The 20,154-nt window shown below is 47.0% G+C and overlaps 1 protein-coding gene across 5 annotated transcripts in view; it reads right to left on the bottom strand.

The window, feature by feature from the left end:
* PALLD (palladin, cytoskeletal associated protein) overlaps positions 1-20,154 on the bottom strand; it is a 454,922-nt gene that overhangs the window by 43,262 nt on the left and 391,506 nt on the right. For 4 of the 5 annotated variants that reach the window (XM_038755083.1, XM_038755085.1, XM_038755087.1 and 1 more), the window contains 4 exons: positions 12,487-12,622; positions 7,254-7,355; positions 5,815-5,865; positions 4,238-4,462 (listed from right to left, as the gene is read on the bottom strand). In XM_038755083.1, coding sequence (XP_038611011.1) covers positions 4,238-4,462; positions 5,815-5,865; positions 7,254-7,355; positions 12,487-12,622 — 514 coding nt within the window. The remainder of the gene's footprint in view (positions 1-4,237; positions 4,463-5,814; positions 5,866-7,253; positions 7,356-12,486; positions 12,623-20,154) is intronic. The other variant, XM_038755084.1, reaches the window with a different exon arrangement.

Below are 20,154 nucleotides of genomic sequence, written 5' to 3'. Positions count from 1 at the left end.
TCTGACTCCCAAGCCTGTTCTCTTTCCGCTAACCCACACTGCTTCTCATTACGGACTAGTGGGGCTTAAGATGTCTTTCCTTTTTTCCCATCCTTCCAGGCTGATAAATACAATCATAATAATAATACTAATTATTATTATGTCATCTGGAATAGGAGGAGAAGTAGAATTTTCCCTGCCTCAGGGCAACCAAATATCTGAAGCAGTTCCTGGGTGGGTTACAGTGAGAATCTCATCTTGGCTGTTGAGGGGAGTGAGTCAGGATACTATGAATCACTGTTTTCATTCTAAAGCAAATTGCCCTTAGTTTTACCTGCCATGTCCTGAGAGGGAAAACAGTGAGACATTAGCTCTAACAAGGTTCTTCCTAAGGAAGGCTTCCCTGGCCCTTAGTCAGAACAGGGCACTGCATTTGGTAGGGGCTCAGAATCAGATAAAATCCCACTCTTTCCCTTTAAAGGAAATTCCTTCTCTCCTCATGCCCTAAAGCCAGTGTTAGAGGCCAAGATAAGATGATACAGGCAGGAGGTTGATTCAACTTCAGCCATTGTCATCCAGATGGCCAGATCTCTCCACCCTTGGCCCTCCCCAGATGTGCCTGCCTTTCCCTGCAGCTCACCTTTTGAAAAGAATAAATGGCTGCACCCTATCAAAAATGGGATTCACAGCTCTTTACATTATTATTATTATTATCATTATTATTATTATTATTATTATTAATCTGGGTGCTACCAGTAGTGGAGGGGAATTAAGAGCTGTGAATCCCAGCTTAACAAATACCATCATTATTATTATTAATTAATCTGGGTGCTACCAGTAGTGGAGGGGAATATTTGTTAAGCGCTTATGTGCGAACCACTGTTCTAAGCGCTGGGGGGGATACAAGGTGATCAGGTTGCCCCACGCTGGGGTCACAGTCTTAATCTCCATTTTACAGATGAGGGAACTGAGGCACAGAGAAGTGAAGTGACTTGCCCGAGGTCACACAGCTGACAAGCGGCGGAGGCGGCATTAGAACCCATGACCTCTGACCAAGTCCGGGCTCTTTCCAGTGAGCCACACTTCACATTCATTCAAATTTACTGAGTGCTTACTTGTGTGCAGAGCACTGTACTAAGGGCTTGGGATAGTACAATATAACAATAAACAGACATATTCCCCTACCACAACGAGGTTACAGTCTAGTGGGAGTACAGTCTAGAGTCTAGATTGGACAATTTGGGAAGTGAGTGCTTACTGGGTGCAGAGCACTGTATTAAGCACTTGGGAGACTGCAATATAACACAGTTAGTAGACGTGTTCCCTGCCCACAAAGAAGACTGGGGGCCCGGCTGAATCTTTCTGGTCGGTTTAGCGATGCCTGGAGTTGGCAACCACCCGGAACTCCATCTGGAGTCCCTTTCCTGTAAACTTGCTGCACTGCCAGTGTGTTTCGCTCCTCTGCTTCTCCCTGTTTTGAGTCCCCCAAGTTCACTGGAACTAGAACTGAGAAACTTTTCCACAGCTTTTATAATGAATGATGGGGTGGGGCTGGATGGCAGTGGAGGGAGTATGAGAATTGGAGGATTTTGTTCTTAGCCTCCCAAGGCTCCAGACTGAAGGAAAGATATTCAGATGGGGAAAAAGAGCACCCCAAATGAGCTGCAAACAGGGGATTTAAGTCCTTAAACTGGCGGCAATGAGCTAAAAATGCCTATTGAAATGATAAAGCTCATTATTTCCTCTTTCTTCCTCTACCAAGCAGAAAGTACCTGGGGACTAGTTTAAAATAGTTCCATTTGGAAGAATTAGGTACCTTTCCATCTCTCAGAGCAATCACCCTACGCATCAGGCAAAAATTCCTCACCCTCGGCTTCAAGGCTGTCCATCACCTCGCCCCCTCCTACCTCACCTCCCTTCTCTCCTTCTCCAGCCCAGCCTGAGCCCTCCGCTCCTCTGCCGCTAATCTCCTCACCGTGCCTCATTCTCACCTGTCCCAGGGTCGATCCCCGGCCCCGTCATCCCCTTGGCCTGGAATGTCCTCCCCCTGCACATCCGCCAAGTTAGCTCTCTTCCTCCCTTCAAGGCCCTACTGAGAGCTCACCTCCTACAGGAGGCCTTCCCAGACTGAGACCCCTCCTTCCTCTCCCCTCCTCCTCCTCCCCCTCCCCAACCCCCCCGACTTACCTCCTTCCCCTCCCCACAGCACCTGTATATATGTATATATGTTTGTACGTATTTATTACTCTATTTATTTTATTTGTACATATTTATTGTATTTATTTTATTTTATTAATATGTTTTGTTTTGTTCTCTGTCTCCCCCTTCTAGACTGTGAGCCCACTGTTGGGTAGGGACCGTCTCTATATGTTGCCAACTTGTACCTCCCAAGCGCTTAGTACAGTGCTCTGCACACAGTAAGCGCTCAATAAATACGAATGAATGAATGAATGAATGAATGAATCTCTCATGACCGACTGCCAATCAGCCCGAGTGCGCTAGGTTAATTCAGAACATTTCATTCCAAGGAAGGAGAGGGAGGTCGAAAGTGATGTCATTCATTACAATTCTAAAACGAGCCTGTCATCTTTCAAGCAGGCTTAGGGTTCATTAGGGATGTTGGAGAATTAGCCTTGGAACTTTGTGTTGTACATTAGGTTAAAAAAAGAAGTTGGGAACATTTTGTGACCTTTTGAAAGCCCTCAATGTCTCAGGGTATTTCTAGTTTCCAGTTCCCTTGTCTCTTCTGGCCTCTCTCTTTCCTTCGGAAGGAGAGCTCGCATATGCATATAAATATGCACACATATACACGGACTGTTTGGGAAATGTTTACAAACCCTCAGAAGACATGCACATGGTCCTATTGGAGTTAGGCAGAGTTGTCCTTAGAACAGCCGAAAGGCCAAAAGCACTAGCAACTGGGGATGGGGTTGAGGGTGAAAGGCTCCTTCCTTTGCAAGTCCCAGGGGAGAGTGGCAGGGAAGGGGAGAGCTCACGGGGTCCCAGACGTTTGTGGGTCCAAATTGTCTGGGTGGCGCTCCTGCCCTCAGTTCCTTGGAAGTTCTTGTCCTGGAAAGTATCGTAGTTGGGTCCGTCCTCTAAGGGGTCTGCCTGGCACCTCTCGGAGCCAACGGGTTTGGCAGCTCCCCATCTCTACACTCTTTCTGGGGTGACAGATCCCAGAAATATTTGGGGTTACAGGTCCCCCACACCCCTGCAAACATGACAGAGGTATTGGGGGATGGGTGGAGTGTGGGGTACTCTTGGGGTCCATGTGGGACTCCCCCTGCCCAACCAGACTTTCTTGATCTAACCTGAACAATCTGGGCCCTTCTAGGTCTGACAGGCATCATCAAATATAGGGTCTGGCTGACTTTACCAAGTGTTACAAAGTCTTTTTTTTGCCTGGAAAAAGCAATCCTTGAGGGTCTATGCTCCCTTAAAAGCCCCTTCCTTCCCTCCCCAGAATGCTGATGGACATAAAGCCAAAACAAATGGGAACCTTTAAATAAACACTGAGCCTCTTTTCTCCCTCCCTCCCCTGGTTCTCTAACCCAGCAGTGGGCAGGCTGTTGGGCTGCAGAGGAGGGAACAGGCTGGTGGCTTGAGCCTTAGTTCCTATGGACTGCAGTTGGGCCTCCTCCATGTAGGACTCATCCACTACAACTGGGGAGAGAGCTTGATGGATGGTTTCTAGACTGTGAGCCTGTTGTGGACAGGGATTGTCTCTATTTGTTGCTGAATTGTACTTCCCAAGTGTAGTACAGTGCTCTGCACACAGTAAGTGCTGAATAAATACGACTGAATGAATGAATTTGGAAGGGGGGAGGTCCTGGGAGAGGCAAGATAATAGTAATTAATAATTGTGGTATTTATTAAGGGCTTGCTATGTGCCAGGCACTGTACTAAGCACTGGTGGTTGTGGGTTGTGGGGAGGAATACAAGCAAATTGGGTTGGATGTTGTTCCTGTCCCCATCGGGCTCATAGTCTTAATCCCATATTGCAGATGAGGTAACTGAGGCCCAGCAAAGTGAAGTGACTTGCCCGAGGTCACAGAGCAGACAAGTAGCAGAGCTGGGATTAGAGCCCGTGCTCGATCCACCAGGCCATGTTTGGGAAGCCACAGGCCAGCAGACCAGAAATCCCACGTTAGGGCTAGCTCTCTCCAACTTCACTCTGTTCAGGAAGTCACAGGGAATCAAGGTCTATCCCTCAATCCCCCACCCCCAAACACCCTCCCGGCCCCTGGAGCCTCACCTTGGGCTTCGGGTTCCCAGCCACCCTGCACGTGAAGGTGACCGGCATTCCCTCGAAGATCTTGTAGTGTTTCAGCTTCGTCTCCAGGTACGGGGCCCCGCCGGGACCTCCGGCCGGCTCGGCCGCCCACTGGCCATCGTCCTCCGACTCGTCCAGGGGGGACCGCTCCAGCCTGTACTCAATTTCGCTGATGAGTCTCTGTTCGCAGCTGGAGACCTTGTATTCCTACATCAATCACACAGGTGCAGCGTGAGCGCCCGCCGACCCCACCTGGGCATCCCGCAAGTTCAGCCCCCGCCCCAAGTCAGAGGAGACGTGTTCAATTTTGAACTCATACAGTCAGGACGCTCCCCCACCCCAACCGGCCAACCCAGCCCAAAACGGGTAGACGGGACATCTGGAAACTAGCACATCTGATATTCCAAAGTGTCTTTGGGTCCTGTTCATCCAAAAGGATCATAAAGATTTTTTTTTTGTTGTTTCTGAGCAGTTAACAAAAACCATAATAATAAAAACAACACAACACTGATTTCTTTCCCTGGGGTGTGGAGAGATTCAGGGTGGGATATCTCTAAAACCCTGATGCTACATGTGTCCAACAGCTGGAATTTTATAGAGGAGGAAGAAAATGCCACCATGTTTTTATCTGCTTATTCCCCAACCGTCACTAGTGACAACTGCCTGTCTCCCTCCTCTCCTTCCCCACCCTGCAGCTGCTCTAACTGTTCTCCACCCAGAAGAAAGAACCAGGCACTAAAAGACCAATCAAATTTCATACTGAAAAGGGAAAAGCAAAGCAGGGAATTAATATGTGGCAAACAGAAACCATTTGTTGGACCAGGGAGGGATACAGTATGTCTGAGCCTCTACCTCTCCCTTGCATTGGGCAAGAGCTCAGAAGAAAGAGCCCATTAAAAAGAAGCCTCATTTAATGGGAGCTTTAATTAGAGTCTCTTCAATCTGGCCCACCCAGGAAGGCGGGTCACATGACCACATAAGCTCTCTGGAGGACATTTCCCCAGAAACACTCTCTAGCTCAATAGGGGTGGGATTTGCAGTTGCAGATTACACAATTTCCCAAACCCTTATTATTTACAAATGCACCTTTGCAGCTTGCTCCCTGGCCTTTTCAGGTAGGGGCCTGAACCCCATGCCTTTCTCCTCGACATATTTGGGAGGTATCTGTGCTCACTTTGACCTGTCCTGGGCTGGAAAAACTGCCCTGTAATAGGTTGGGTTCAACTGGGGAAATGACCACTGCTACCTCCTTAAATCATCTTGCTGGGAATCATCCCGACCGAATCCAATCAGCAGAAATGAATGTCTTTTCTCCCCAAGGGCAGAACAGATGGAAAAGGAGCCAGTAGGGAGTGCAGAATCACCTTAGAAATTTATATTCAATAATTCCTGGGGTGTTGACTTTCAGAATATCAAATTAGAATTGACCCTAGAGATAGTAGCATTTGGGCACTGCAGATGAGGCAGGAAGGGTAATGAGGGGGGAGGAGGAGGACAGTGAGAGGAAAACAAAGACACAGACAGCATGGCAGGAAAAGTAGAAAGGAGAAAACTTGAACCTTTTGAGCATCTCGAGGGCTCCCTAGAGAAGCAGGGCGAGACTCAATTTCCTGCAATGGCAGAAAACAAAGGTGAGGTCTGATGACAGAACAAAGAGGGAGCCAGGAAAATTTCTGGTCATTTTCACTGCATGGAACTAATGTGGTCAAAATGTCTGACCCTTCATTCAATTGTACTTATTGGGTGCTTACTGTGTGCAGAGAACTATACTAAGTGCTTGGGAGCGTACAATATACCAATAAGCAGACAGTCCCTGCCCACAACGAGTTTAGAGTCTAGACAGTTCACATGGTGAACATCAGCACTAGTATCTGAATATGCCACAAGGGAGGCAAGACTTGGGCCCTGACCCTTCTCTTCTTGCTTGTGACTCTATCTACAAAGCCCAGGGAGCACCAAAGGGGATTAAAAATTAAAGAGGGATGATTCCATTTTAAAACATACTGTTGCACCCATTAATAGTAGCAATTAAAAGCAGATAGAATAAAAATAAATGTACGGATCTCAAAGCTAGGTCAGAGCCCATAGAGGCGGCTAATCCTTGGGGGTGAAGGGAGGGCTTGGATGTGACCATGGGGTCAATCAATCAATCAACGGTATTTACTGAGCGCTTACTATGCGCAGAGCACTATACTAAGCACTTGGGAGAGTACGCTACAATAGAATTAGCAGACACAGTTCCCCGCCCATAACAAGTTTACCCCCCTGCTACAGGTGGGTTAGCCTTTTTGAGGATCCCTGGGAAGCATCCAACCCCTAGCCATATCAAGTTTCACAGGAGAAAACTAGATTTCACTAATACAGATGCGTCGTGAAAATGCAAGCTCAGGAACACGGAAACAGAGAGGGCCTGACCAGATGAAGCATGGTGAAAGGAAAACAGATTGCATCCTGGGGCTCTCCACTGTTGGAAAGAAGCCAGTAAGGCTCAGCTGACCCAATTCTGGGGTGAGGGTGTGAGGTCATGGATGTGGGACATTGAGAGAACCACAATATTCATCTGCATCGCTTAAAACATAAGGCCTGCAAAGCTGAATTTTTCTTATGGTATCTGTTAAGTGCTTACTGTAGGCAAGGCACTGAAATAAGCGCTGGGGTAGGTACAAGTTAATCAGATTGGACACACTCCCCATTTTCCAAATGAGGTACCTGAGGTCCAGAGATGTGAAATGACTTGCCCAAGGTCACACAGAGGACAAGTGGGGGAGCTGGGATTAGAACCCAGGTCCTACGGACTCCCGGGCCCAGGCTCTACCCAAGAGGCCACGCTGCTTCTCGGGGAATTCACAGAGGCATCGAGCTCACTGACTTTGAATTGATGCAGCCCTCTGCCAGCTGCCTTCGTCAGACCAAAATTGCTCCCAGAGGGAACGGGGCCCGAGTTCGCCGAGAGGCAACGGCTATTTCACTAGGAAAGCCAAAGCCATGAATTTCGCACCTGGCCGGCAGGCTCCTCTTCCGGTTCCTGGACGCTGAAGACGGTCGCGGCACTGTCGGCACCCAGCAGGCGACGAGCCATTCTCTCCTCATATGTCAGCCTCTGAGCCCGTGGCGGGGAAGGAGAATAAGGGTTAGAAAGCCATGAGTGAAATGCTCCCTCTTACAATAACAAAATGCCGTCAGTTTTCCTAAAATACTGTGGGGAGAGAGGGTTACATCTGGACCAACCCAGAAAACTCACGTTAGAAAACTTGAGCCTGGTACAGTGTTCTGCACACAGAAGGTGCTCAATAAATACCATTGCTTGACCAATGACACATGCACCATCATTTCTTCCAAAAGGACATCACGCTCCATCCAGCTATGCACCCACTGTCGGAAGAACGCCCCCTTAATTCCCCAACAGTGCTTTCCCCAAAACGCAAAGCGAAAGCACCCGTCACGAGAGAACAGTCAGTACTATTTTAAAATAGATATAAACGTGATTCTGCACCTCCAGAATGGTTTTGATCATTCTCCTACAGACGGTCAGGACAGCTGCTTAGAAACTGGGCCTGTTTCTCAAGAGCTCATTTGTTCCAGAGCTTCCCTGTACTGCTCCTGCTGTTCTTCAAGTCATAATCCAATGTTGTGTGATGATGTAATTAATCCTGAAAGCCGCCCATTGGGATACTACAAATTTCAGGTGACGGAATAAGCAGTGAAGGGAGAAACGCAGATGGAAAACATGTGTCCTGCACCTCCCTTAATGATAAACAGGGAGTGAGAAATGCAGAGATGCAAGCAACAAGGCCTCAGTAAAGTGTTTTCCTCCGGCTCGCACCCCGTTCAAAGCTAGGGCATGAAACAGCTCTGAGGTTCTTGTTTGGTCAACATTCTCCTTTAAGGATCGCAGGATCATTGTTCTTCTGTGTATCCTAGGATCAGGGCTGAAAAAACATCAACCAGACACCTCTTCGGGTGTGGGATGCTGGGGTACAGGCTCTCTCCCCTCAATTGATGGTATTTATTGAGTGCTTTCTGTGTGCAGAGCACTGTACTAAATACTCGGGAGAGTTCAATACAATAGAGCCGGCAGATACAATCTAGTGAGCAGCTTACAATTTTGAGTTTACAATCTGGTGCTGCCCATCAGTTGAGAGAAAATTGGTGGTAGATTTGAATCTTATCCAACTTTAGCTGCCTAAGGGTGAGCTCAGGGGTATGAATACCCCCTAACCAGGTATTTACAGTAGCTAATTGAGAGCTGGCAATTATACTTCCCAAGCGCTTGGTACAGTGCTCTGCACACAGTAAGTGCTCAAGAAATACAACTGAATGTATAAATCTCAGCACTAAAATATACGGAACAATTGATGATTTCACTATTCCCACTAGATTGCAAACGCCTCATGGACAGGGAGCATGTCTATGATTGTATCTTTCTCTCTCAGCACTTAACTCAGTGCTCTGAACCCAACTGATTGGGTAAACTGATTACTTATTTGAAAATATTTTTACGTTTGTGTCTTCCACAAGAGTGTAAGCTCCCTATGGGCAGGACTTCATCTTGTACTCCCACTCTACTTTCTCAAGGGCTTAGTTCAGGGCACTACCTCAATAAAGACCACTCCTACAAAAACTACTTGAGACTTGAAGTACATCATCTTCTCATGCATGCAGTATGTCGCACACAGCCTCCATTGCATGCCTCATCTGTTGCAATCAATCTATCATATTTATTGAGCGCTTACTGTGTGCAGAGCACTGTACTAAGCGCTTGGGAAGTACAAGTTGGCAACATATAGAGACAGTCCCTACCCAACAGTAGGCTCACAGTCTAAAAATTGCAAGCAACGTCACAATCACACAGTCTCCATTGCATGCATCAGATGATGCGTACAATGTCACATTCATCTCTCCCAGCCTCCACTGCACAAATCATCTCATGCACACAATGTCATAATGACACACCTCCTCTATTGCACGCATTGTCTAAATCAATGTCATAATCATACAGCCTCCACTACACATTACTATCATTTAGGGCACGGTTGTGGAGATACATTTTCCAGGCCCCAGATGGAAAAGGTACTTATCATCATGGACATGCACTACACTGACCACCCACTTGACGACTGACAGTTTGGCTACGGCCAGATTGGCTTTTCCCTGGCCAAACTGGAGCCCTGGTCAATCGGGTAATAGGGTGGAGAAATTTTTCCCAAACTTTCTAGTTCACTATACGCACTTAATAAATACCTGCAATTACATCTTGGGATCCTATTAGGATAACAGGCATACCAAAGATCTAGGACGGTAATTACCGAGGGTGTCTTAAAACGTCTAGAGATTCAATTCAGATAAATTTGCAAATTCCTGGATACAGATCCAGAACTTATTGGAAACTCTTGGTCAAAGCAAACACGAAGGGAAAAATCACAAGTGGAGCTTTCTTGTGATAGTTCCAGGACTAGCTTGTCCCAGTCCCAGCTCGAACCAGGAAGTGAAACCAGGCACCGGCCAAATTAAAAACAGCCCCAGAGCTTACACTTCGCCCCGAAAAGAGGAGAAAAAAATGCTCAACTTCTGATGGAGAATCCCAGAGAGTCACCGAAGATAAGCCGATTTTCCCTTTCATGGCACAAATGTTTAATGGGAATTTAATTTTTACACTCGTGAAGAAAACCTCGTAATTCCACGGCGCGTTCTCCTCCTGAACAGTCTCATCCCTTCTGAGAAAGCTGGGTGAATTGTTTTCCAAGAAAGTTCTCTCAGAAGAGGATAAAGTACCAGGAAGAAACACCCTTTGCTGGCTGTCACCAATCAATCAATCAGTGGTATTTATTGAGCTCTTACTATGAGCAGAGCACTCTACTAAGCGCTTGTGAGAGTACAATACAACCATTTGGGAGGCAGGATTCTTGAGGTGGCTCGCTGACAGGGCAGCGTCAATCCCAAAGGAAAATGAGAGGAAAGTGTGCAATATTAGGAAAGAAGCTCGACAGGGAATCTCTTTTCCCAAGTATGGAAGACCTGTTCACTTTTTGTTTTCTACGCTAGCATATGTGGAAATTAGTGGTGCTCCTTGCAAATGTCATCCACTGCCATAAACAGACAGTTTTAAAACTGAATTAATAAAATACAAACAGCTTGCATAAAGCTTGCTGTACTGAGAGTATTTCAGCCCACATGGAATTAAAAAAAAAAATTGGAAAGGTGCCTTTACCTGGCTTGTGAGAAGTTCACATTGAGTATTTGTTTTAGTGTTTCAATGACTTTTCGTTGACAGAGCCTGGGAGAGCTTCCAGGGCATGTCCATTTACACATGTAACCACTTATTTCAGGGACTAAATATTTTTTCTTTGTGGAAATAATCCACAGGCAAGGGATTGAGACCTGCAGACATGTTCTCATTAGTCCCTTCTTCTTTGAGTAATACTGAAACTACCCAAAGTAATTAAAAAGTCCCTCACCTAACAAAGCGCTGTAGGTGCCTTTCCCCATTGCCCTATTGATCAAATCTACCCTGATGATGACTCATGATTAGTTTTCTATTCTGAAAGAGGTTATAGAGAAGGAGAAGTCATAACCATGACTTTTCTCCTTCAAGGACTAAGCAATAATTCCGAGTAACCATTCCTAGCCAACACCTTGGAAGACCTTACATCTCTTTAAATGTTGAAAGGACTTAGTCGTTTTCTTCGCTTTGCAACTGGTGCTACCCAACTCAAGCATAAATGCACTCCATTATTTGCAAAGTACTAAGCATTTGGGGGAGTGCAATACAGCAGAATTAGCAGACACGTTCCCTGTCCATAACATGCTCACAGTCTGGAGGACTTGCTTACAGTCTAGATTCTACATCCTAAATATGGTGCTTTGGAACAGCAAAGCTCTGTTTTCATGAAGACAGTTTCTCGCTTTGTCGCTCACTACCTCTCGGCCTGTGCGTGCCCGCGTGTGACCCCATATATGCATGGGAGACCATCACAATTGCATTTATTGAGCGCCTGTATGAAGAGCACAGTGTTTTTATTATTGCTATTATTATACTAATATATTATTGCCATTATTACTGTTAAGCACTTACTATGTGATAAGCACCGCTTTATGTACAAGTAAAGATACAAGTTAGATCACGTCAGTCCAGTCCCTATCCCATATGGGACTCACGGTCTAAGTAGGAAGGAGAACAGGTATTGACTCCCCATTTTATAGAAGCAGCATGGTGTAGTGGATCGAGCACAGGTCATGGGTTCTAATCCCGGCTCTGCCACGTGTCTGTTGTGTGATCTTGGGCAGGTCACTTAACTTCTCTGGGCCTCAGTTACCTCATCTGTAAAATGGGGATTAAGAGTGTGCACCCCATGTGGGACAGGGACTGTGTCCAACCTAAATAACTTGCATCTAGCGTGGCTCAGTGGAAAGAGCCCGGGCTTTGGAGTCAGAGGTCATGGGTTCAAATCCCGGCTCTGCCAATTGTCAGCTGTGTGACTTTGGGCAAGTCACTTCACGTCTCTGGGCCTCAGTTACCTCATCTGTAAAACGGGGATTAAGACTGTGAGCTCCTCGTGGGACAACCTGATCACCTTGTAACCTCCCCAGCTCTTAGAACAGTGCTTTGTACATAGTAAGCGCTTAATAAATGACATCATTATTATTACTATTATCTACCCCAGTGCTCAGAACAGTGCTTGCCACGTAATAAGCACTTTAACAAGTACCATTATTATTATTAATAATATAAATGAGAAAACTAAGGCACAGAAAAGTGACTTACTTAAGGTCACACAGCAGGTAACTGGCAGAACCAGGATTAGAACCCAGGGTCCTCACTCCCACGCCCAGGCTATTTCCAAAAGTTTCCTTTTGGGCCCTCTTAGTTCGCCCCTTCCAACTGCCGGCGAGCCTAGCAAGCACCCTGGAGAAACGCATCTACCAGCTCTGTTATTCTGTGCTCTCCCAAGTGCTTAGTACAGTGTTCTGCACAAAGTAAGTACTCCATAAATACAACAGATTATTTAACTGGAAGAGGGAGGCGAGGATAAAGACAAACATCATCACTCCAGCCCCTGGGACTTCATGGACTCCCAAAGATGGAGATGAACTCCAAGAGAGGGAGTGAGGAATGAGTTTGGCCCCTACTGAGAGGTGCAGATGGAGGAATTCTGGAAACAACAAAGCCCAAAGGCACATACTACAGAACTCAGTATGGTTCAAGTCTAATCCGCGTTTAGGGGGGTCAGTACCGGCTGGCCATTGTTCAGGAGATCCTCCTTGAAGCGCAGTTTCCTTTCTAGGTCTTGGATCACAGCATCCTTCGTGCCCTGAATTTCTTCATCGGACGCTATCCTCGCGGTTCTCCCGGATTTCTTGGGAAATCCCCTGCAGGACAAAATGTGATAGGTTTTGTGAATCTCTGATCCACTCTAAATTCATTCAAGCCATTGCAAAGACACAAGGGCATGGGGCTAAGTCCCCTGTCCACCCCCGGCTAAGCCTGCCGTGACCAACAGTGAAAAAAAGCACAGTAACTGTTCTCCCGCTCGGTTCCCAGGAGCAAGGACCGTCAGCATTGTTCTGAGACAGGAAGGTTCAGAGGGGTGAGCAAAGGGCAGAGACCCCAGAGCTCAACGTGACCCTTGCTTTCCTGTGCCTCAGTTTCCCCTGGAAGAAATCGCAAAGATGTGCCCCACGGCAGGTGGGGAGAGAGGGAGGGTGGGGGGCTATTCTGATCCACAGGACCCAGGGGCTCCAGTAAGCTTGGACGATATTCTGGAGCAGTCTAAGCTAGTCCAGGAGGCTGGACCCCTCTTAAATCACTCCAACCGAGAGGCCTATGGGGCTCTGGCCACATACAGGGTTATTCCTCAGTAGCTGGGATGGGGCCAGTCGGAGCCAGGAGTCTCGTCCGGGGATGCCTAGACTAGACTGTGAGCTCGTCTCTAGATTGTAAACTCGTAGTGGTTAGGGAATATGTCTGTTTATTGTCATACTATACTCTCCCAAGTGCTTAGTACAGTGCTCTGCCCACAATAAATGCTCAGTAAGTGTGATTGATTGAAGGAATGAATGAATGTACAGACAGTGCTTTCCAAACCACAAGTGCCTCTTCTTTCTCCCCCAACTAAATTTAGAAGCTAATCCTCCCCTACACTTGGGCCTACAGGACTGAGGGGAAGACTGCTGGGAACAAAGGAGTGAAGAAGCAGCACGGCCTAGTGGATACAGCCCAGGCCTGGGAATCAGAAGGACCTGGGTTCTAATCCCAGCTCCACCCCTTGTCTGCTGTGTGGCCTTGGGCAAGTCACTTCACTTCTTCTCTGCCTCGGTTACCTCATCTGTAAAATGACGATTAAGACTGTGAGCCCCACGTGGGGCAGGGACTGTGTCCAGCCTGCTTTACTTGTATCCATCTCAGTGCTTAGTACAGAACCCGGTACATAGCAAGTGCTTAAGTATCAAAATTATTATTATTGTAATTATTATTAAGAAGCCCATTTATTCTGGAAACAGCGATGGAGTACTATGTCCAACAGAAACCACCGGCATTAGGGAGGGCAGCTGCTGTGGAGGGGAACCAGATCCACTTAGAATAGTTCAGAGGCTATTTGGCGCTTCAATGGGAGGAATTACTGCTTTAGTCCTCACGGGTCCCACTGAGGCTGTGACATGAATGCAGCATGTCATCAACCTCTGCATCCGACCCTCCGTTGATCCAGCCACCAATTCCCTCCCTGAACAGCTGCTGATGTACCACCCTTATGCTAATAATAATATATTATATATAATAATACATAATATACTATTAATAATAATAATTAATAAGCTTTAAGCATTTACTATTTGTCAAGCACTGTACTAAGCACTGGGGTGGATACAAGATAATCAGGAGAGACACAACCCCTTGACTTCCACGACACTGCCCGTCCTGATGCTTCAACCCAATTCTTGCGGTGGCAGCAATGGAGGCTCCTGTGGCCAACGCGGCCTGTGGGACAAGCAACCTGGATGATGAATGAACAGGTCGGGATCCTGACGTGGGCAAAATGGAAACTGGGAATGGGGCAGAGGAAGGGAATCTCCCAGCCTATTGGACTCCCCCCCACAAAAAACCGATTCAAGAGGAATCATCCGATCACATTTTGTTATAACCAGAGGCTCAAAACTCCGTCCTCAGTCCCACGCGGGCGGCTGGCATGGTCCATGACCCAAAAATTCCTGTCTAGTTCACATAGTTTCAATTACTCTAAAGAAGGAATTACTGAAAGAATGCTTCACAGTCTTGGCAGCTGGGGCTTGCACAGCAAGAACAAATGTTTCCAGTTCCATGTTCTCGGGCTTACGGAGTGAACCGGGACCATCTCAGCCTCCATCCACCACCATCCCGCCTGCGTCTGCATTCAGATCCCAAAACAGCCAACAGAGCAGTCCGCGGCGATCAGTGGGGGTCAGCGTGGGCTGTCCCACTTGAAATCGGACAGGGGGCAAGCAGGAATTTCACGTAAGATGTGAAAATGCTGGTACTCGTTGGGCTCCAGGCTTGCTGGGGAGCAAGGGGGCAGGGGAGATGAGATTTGGGAGTCGACGTTCTGAGTATGGGCAGAATGCAAAAGTGTCTAAATATAGCCAGCGGGGAAGCAGCGTGGCTCAGTGGAAAGAGCCCGGGCTTTCGAGTCAGAGGTCAGGGGTTCAAATCCCGGCTCCACCAACTGTCAGTTGTATGACTTTGGGCAAGACACTTAACTTCTCTGTGCCTCAGTTATCTCATCTGTAAAATGGGGATTAAGACTTTGAGCCCCCCATGGGACAACCTGATTATTTTGTAATCTCCCCAGCGCTTAGAAGAGTGCTTTGCACATAGTAAGCGCTTAATAAACGCCATCATTATTATAATTATTATAGCCAGCGGCCTGCTTTGAGCCCAAGAGAGACCGGAGCATCAGTTTTGGCTTCATCCTCATCAACCAGAGGGAGAACAGCAACTGAGGCCGCTCTGTCCGTAGCCCGCTTCTGACTGTTCTATGGTCCGACGTCCATGAGGACAGAGCCCGGAGGGCCCCAACCTCTTTTCCAGACATGGCTTGGCCCCGCCCTGAGACCCTCAGACTAAAGATAGGTCAGGGATCTTGAGTGAGTCACAGGCCTAAAGCAACACAGTGGGCGTGGGAGACTTCCCAAAGCCAGTGGGATGCCACATGCCCGCTATTCCCATAAGAATATGGGAATACTAAGAAAGTCTTTCTCCTTCCAATCTTCTATGTTCGTCCAGCAGGGATGCTGGTGGAAACTCTTTGCAAGCATGGCGGTCATTTCTGGCCGATGCCGTCATGGCAGGGAGGGCACGGACAACAGCAGAGGGGACGCCGCAGGAGAGGACGGGAGAGCTGATGGAGAATGGATGTGGTTGGGGCTCGGTTTTCCTGCCTTTCTCTGCTTCTCTGGTGCCACTCACCCCTCCTCACCCTTCACCAAGCTCAACCTAAGCCAGCCCTCTCCTGTCATCCCCGTGCTAACTATGCCGGGCCCCATATTATTATGCGCTGGGACAGAAACACATAACTGGGTGAGTCACAGTCCCTGTCCTAACTGGGACTCACAGTGTAAATAGGGAGAACTGTTGTTAAATCACCATTACAGATGAGGAAACTGAGGCACAGAGAAGTTAAATGCTTTGCCCAAGGTCACACAGCAGGCTAGTGGGAGAGATGGGATTAGAACCCAGATCCTTTGACTTCCAGGACCAAGCTCCTTCCATTAGGTCACACTGGTCCCTCCACGTGGGACAGGAACAGTGTCCAATCTGCTTATATTGTATCTACTCCAGTTCTCGGTACAGGGCCTGACATCTAGTTCGTGCTTATCGAATACCACAATCATTATTACTAGGTGCCCACTTTTGAAAAATGGTCTTATAAAACACATAGCGCCAATCCAGGGATATCTATGCTTGTGACACCTACCAATATCCATCATCTAAGCATCCTTCCATTCCCCCCAGATTTCCAAATAATCACACACTGAAGTCCTAAATCCCACCACAAACAATGCGTTTCACAGACAGCCCTCCCAATAACCAATTCAGATGACATACCCTCACTCCAGCATAGGGCAAATATATTACCTATTGTGTTTCTTTTAATTCCAACAGTACGTAATGTGCCATTTTAAAAACAATATTCATGTGGTTGAAATTAATAAACAACACGCATTCACCCATTCACAAAGCATCTGGAAAATAAAACCTTCCAGATGCAACTGGTGTCAAATCACAGCAGGTCAATTTCTTTGGCTACTGCATAGACTCTGAGAGGGTCCCCCTTCTTGTTACAATCGACACCGGAGCGTCCCTTCAGAAACGTCCAACTTTTGAGCGTTCAGAAACGTTCAACTTCGATTTATGAGGTCATATCCCGGTCTACTGAACTTAGGATTTCTTGTACCAAAAGTAGTTTGTGTTTTGGCTTTTTGTAGGCGGCTTTGATAAACCGTGATTTCAGTGAAACTCAGTGATGACTGGGAACTACTTCAGTAAGATAAGCATTGGTGCCAGCAGTCTCCATCACATGAAGAGTGGCAACTGTTTTGTAACGTGGAAAGTATTCAGCACCACATATATGCCGGAATTCCTTCCTTCTACAACAGTATGCCTGTCAGCTACGCAGTTTTTTTCCTTCCATGACTACCTGTTCTCGGGACCGCCTTAGACATCAGCAAATATCAGATGCCCTGTAAAGAATACCCCTTTCAGACCTCCTAACTGCTATGGGAAATTTGGGGAAATAAGTAAGTGGTTCCTTCCAGACAAGGATTGGATTGCAGAAACTGTGGTGAAGAGGGGAGGATGGGAAATATGTTCTGGTCCTGCTCAAGTCTCATGTAAGAGGAAAATCTATGCATATCCCGAAGTGTTTTCTGTAGATAAAAGACATTTACAAAGACTGAAATGGATCTGCACTAGCTTTCTAACCACATCCTCATCTGTACCCCAAAATGTGGACAGCAGCTGTTGACACAGTCCTCCTATTTGCTGCTTCCCTATTGCTGAGCCTTTATTTTTTAAATGGTATTTATTACACACTTACTACGTGCCAGGCACTGTACTAAGCACTGGGGGGGATACAATCAATCAATCGTATTTATTGAGTGCTTACTGTGTGCAGAGCACTGTACTAAGCGCTTGGGAAGTCCAAGTTGGCAACATATAGAGACGGTCCCTACCCAACAGTGGGTTCACAGTCTAATAATAATAATGATGGCATTTGTTAAGCGCTTACTATGTGCAAAGCACTGTTCTAAGCGCTGGGGAGGTTACAAGGTGATCAGGTTGTCCCACGTGGGGCTCACAGCCTTAATCTCCATTTTACAGATGAGGTAACTGAGGCCCAGAGAAGTGAAGTGATTTGCCCGAAGTCACACAGCAGACATGTGGCGCAGCCGGGATTCGAACCCACGACCTCTGACCCCAAAGCCCGGGCTCTTTCCACTGAGCCACGCTGCTTCTCTGCTTCTTCTAGAAGACTGTGCTAATACAAGCGATACAAGCTAATCAGGTTGGACACAGTCCGTGTCCCATTTAGGGCCACACTCAGGAAGGTAACAGATGCCCAAAGAAGCTAAGTAACGTGCCCAAGATCACCCAGCAGACATGTGGCGGAGCCGGAATTAGAACCCAGGACCTCTGACTCCAAGGTCTTAAAGATCAGGCTGCTTCCTACCATCAGGGCAGAATGGGAGGATTGATTGGGTAGGAGATAATGATGTTTGCTTAAGGGTTTACGAGGGGACCTGGGTTCTAACAAAAACACCTCACCACTGGCTTTAAAGCACTCTACCACCTGGTTCCCTCCACCTCACCTCGCTACCTTCTCACCATACCTCGATCTCACCTGTCTCGCCACCCACCCCTGGCCCACGTCCTACCTCTGGTCTGGAACGCCCTCCCCAGCGTGGCTCAGTGGAAAGAGCCCGGGTTTTGGAGTCGGAGGTCATGGGTTCAAATCCCGGCTCTGCCACTTGTCAGCTGTGTGACTTTGGGCAAGTCACTTCACTTCTCTGGGCCTCAGTTACCTCATCTGTAAAATGGGGATTAAGACTGCCAGCCCCCCATGGGACAGCCTGATCATCTTGTAACCTCCCCAGCGCTTAGAACAGTGCTTTGCACATAGTAAGCGCTTAATAAATGCTATCATTATTATTATTATTAAACCAACAGACTCTCCTCCCCTTTCAAGGCCTTATTGAAGACACATCTCCTCCAAGAGGCCTTACCAGACTAAGCCCCACTTTTCCTCATCTCCCACTCCCTTCAGTGTTGTCCTGACTTGCTCCCTTTGCTCTTCCCCTTTCCCAGCCTCACAGCACTTATTCATTCATTCAATCATATTTATTGAGCGCTTACTGTGTGCAGAGCACTGTACTAAGCGCCTGGGAAGCACAAGCTGGCAACAAATAGAGACGGTCTCTACTCAACAACGGGCTCACAGTCTAGAAGGGGGAGACAGACAATAAAACAAAACAAAATAAAACAAAATGTACAGATCCCTCATTTATTTATATTTATGTCTTTCTGCTTCCCTCTAGACTGTGAGCTTGTTGTGGGCACGGAATTCTCTGTTTACTGTTGTACTGTACTCTCCCAAGTACAGTGCTCTGAACACAGTAAGCACTCAATAAATATGACTGAATGAAGGGTCAGACATTGTGACCACACAGTAAGTGCTCAATAAGTATGAATGAATGAATAATCCCAACTCTGCCACTTGTCTCCTGTGTAACATAAGCAAAATCACTTAACTTCTCTGTGCCTCAGTTCCCTCATCTGCAAAATGGAAAAGTTCCTCACCCGGCCTCCCTCCTGCTTAGGCTGTGAGTCCGATGAGGGGCAGGGACTGCGTCCAAACTGATTATGGTATATCTACCCCAGCGCTTAGTACAGTGTCTGTTAGTAGAGTGCTTAGCACATGAAAAATAGTTTTTTTCCCTGGTATTTGTTAAGCAGTTACTGTTACTAAGCACTGGGATAGATACAAGTTAATCAGGTTGGACACGTTCCTCGTCCCAGTTTAATTCCCATTTTACAGATGACGCAAACTGAGGCACAGAGAAGCGAAGCGATTCGTGCAGGGTCCCACAGCAGACAAGTGGCAAAGCCAGAATTAGAACCCAGGTCCTTCTGACTCCCAAGCCTGTGCTCTATCCACTAGGTCACGCTGTTTCTTGCCATAAAAAAGTATGACATGACCATTATTATCTTTTTGTTGCTTTCAGTATTACACTTCAGTATTCCCCCCCAATGTTGTGCCTCTTCCTCAGAATAATAATAATGATGATGATAATAATGGTATTTATTAAGCACCTACTATATGCTAAGCACTGACCCAACCACAGAGGTCCTGATGATGAGGTCCCACATGGAGAACAGGTATGAATCCTCATTTTTCAGACGAGGGGATTAAGGCACAGTGAGTTAAATTCATTCATTCATTCAATCGTATTTATTGAGCGCTTACTGTGTGCAGAGCACTGTACTAAGCGCTTGGGAAGTACAAGTCAGCAACGTATAGAGACGGTCCCCACCCAACAACAGCTCACATATCCAAGGACCCACAGCAGACACATGACGGAGCCAGTTTTTGAACCCAGGTGTTCTGACTCCCAGACACGAGCTTTTTCCATTAGTGATTTGTGATTGGCCTGTATGATTGACATCATCATCATCATCAATCATATTTATTGAGCGCTTACTATGTGCAGAGCACTGTACTAAGCGCTTGGGAAGTACAAATTGGCAACATTGACAGTTACTGTGGAGATGCTGGTTCATTAGCTATGTGCAAAGGATTCCTAAGAAATTGTCATTGATACTGTTGACCTCTGAAGCAGCCTCCCCGTGGGAGCAGAGAAACCTTAGGGAG

The sequence above is a fragment of the Tachyglossus aculeatus genome, chromosome 12 (genome assembly GCF_015852505.1).
Source record: "Tachyglossus aculeatus isolate mTacAcu1 chromosome 12, mTacAcu1.pri, whole genome shotgun sequence".
Lineage (NCBI taxonomy): Eukaryota > Metazoa > Chordata > Mammalia > Monotremata > Tachyglossidae > Tachyglossus > Tachyglossus aculeatus.
The sequence above is the reverse complement of the archived record's forward strand: the minus strand, read 5'-3'. Positions and strand labels throughout refer to the sequence as shown.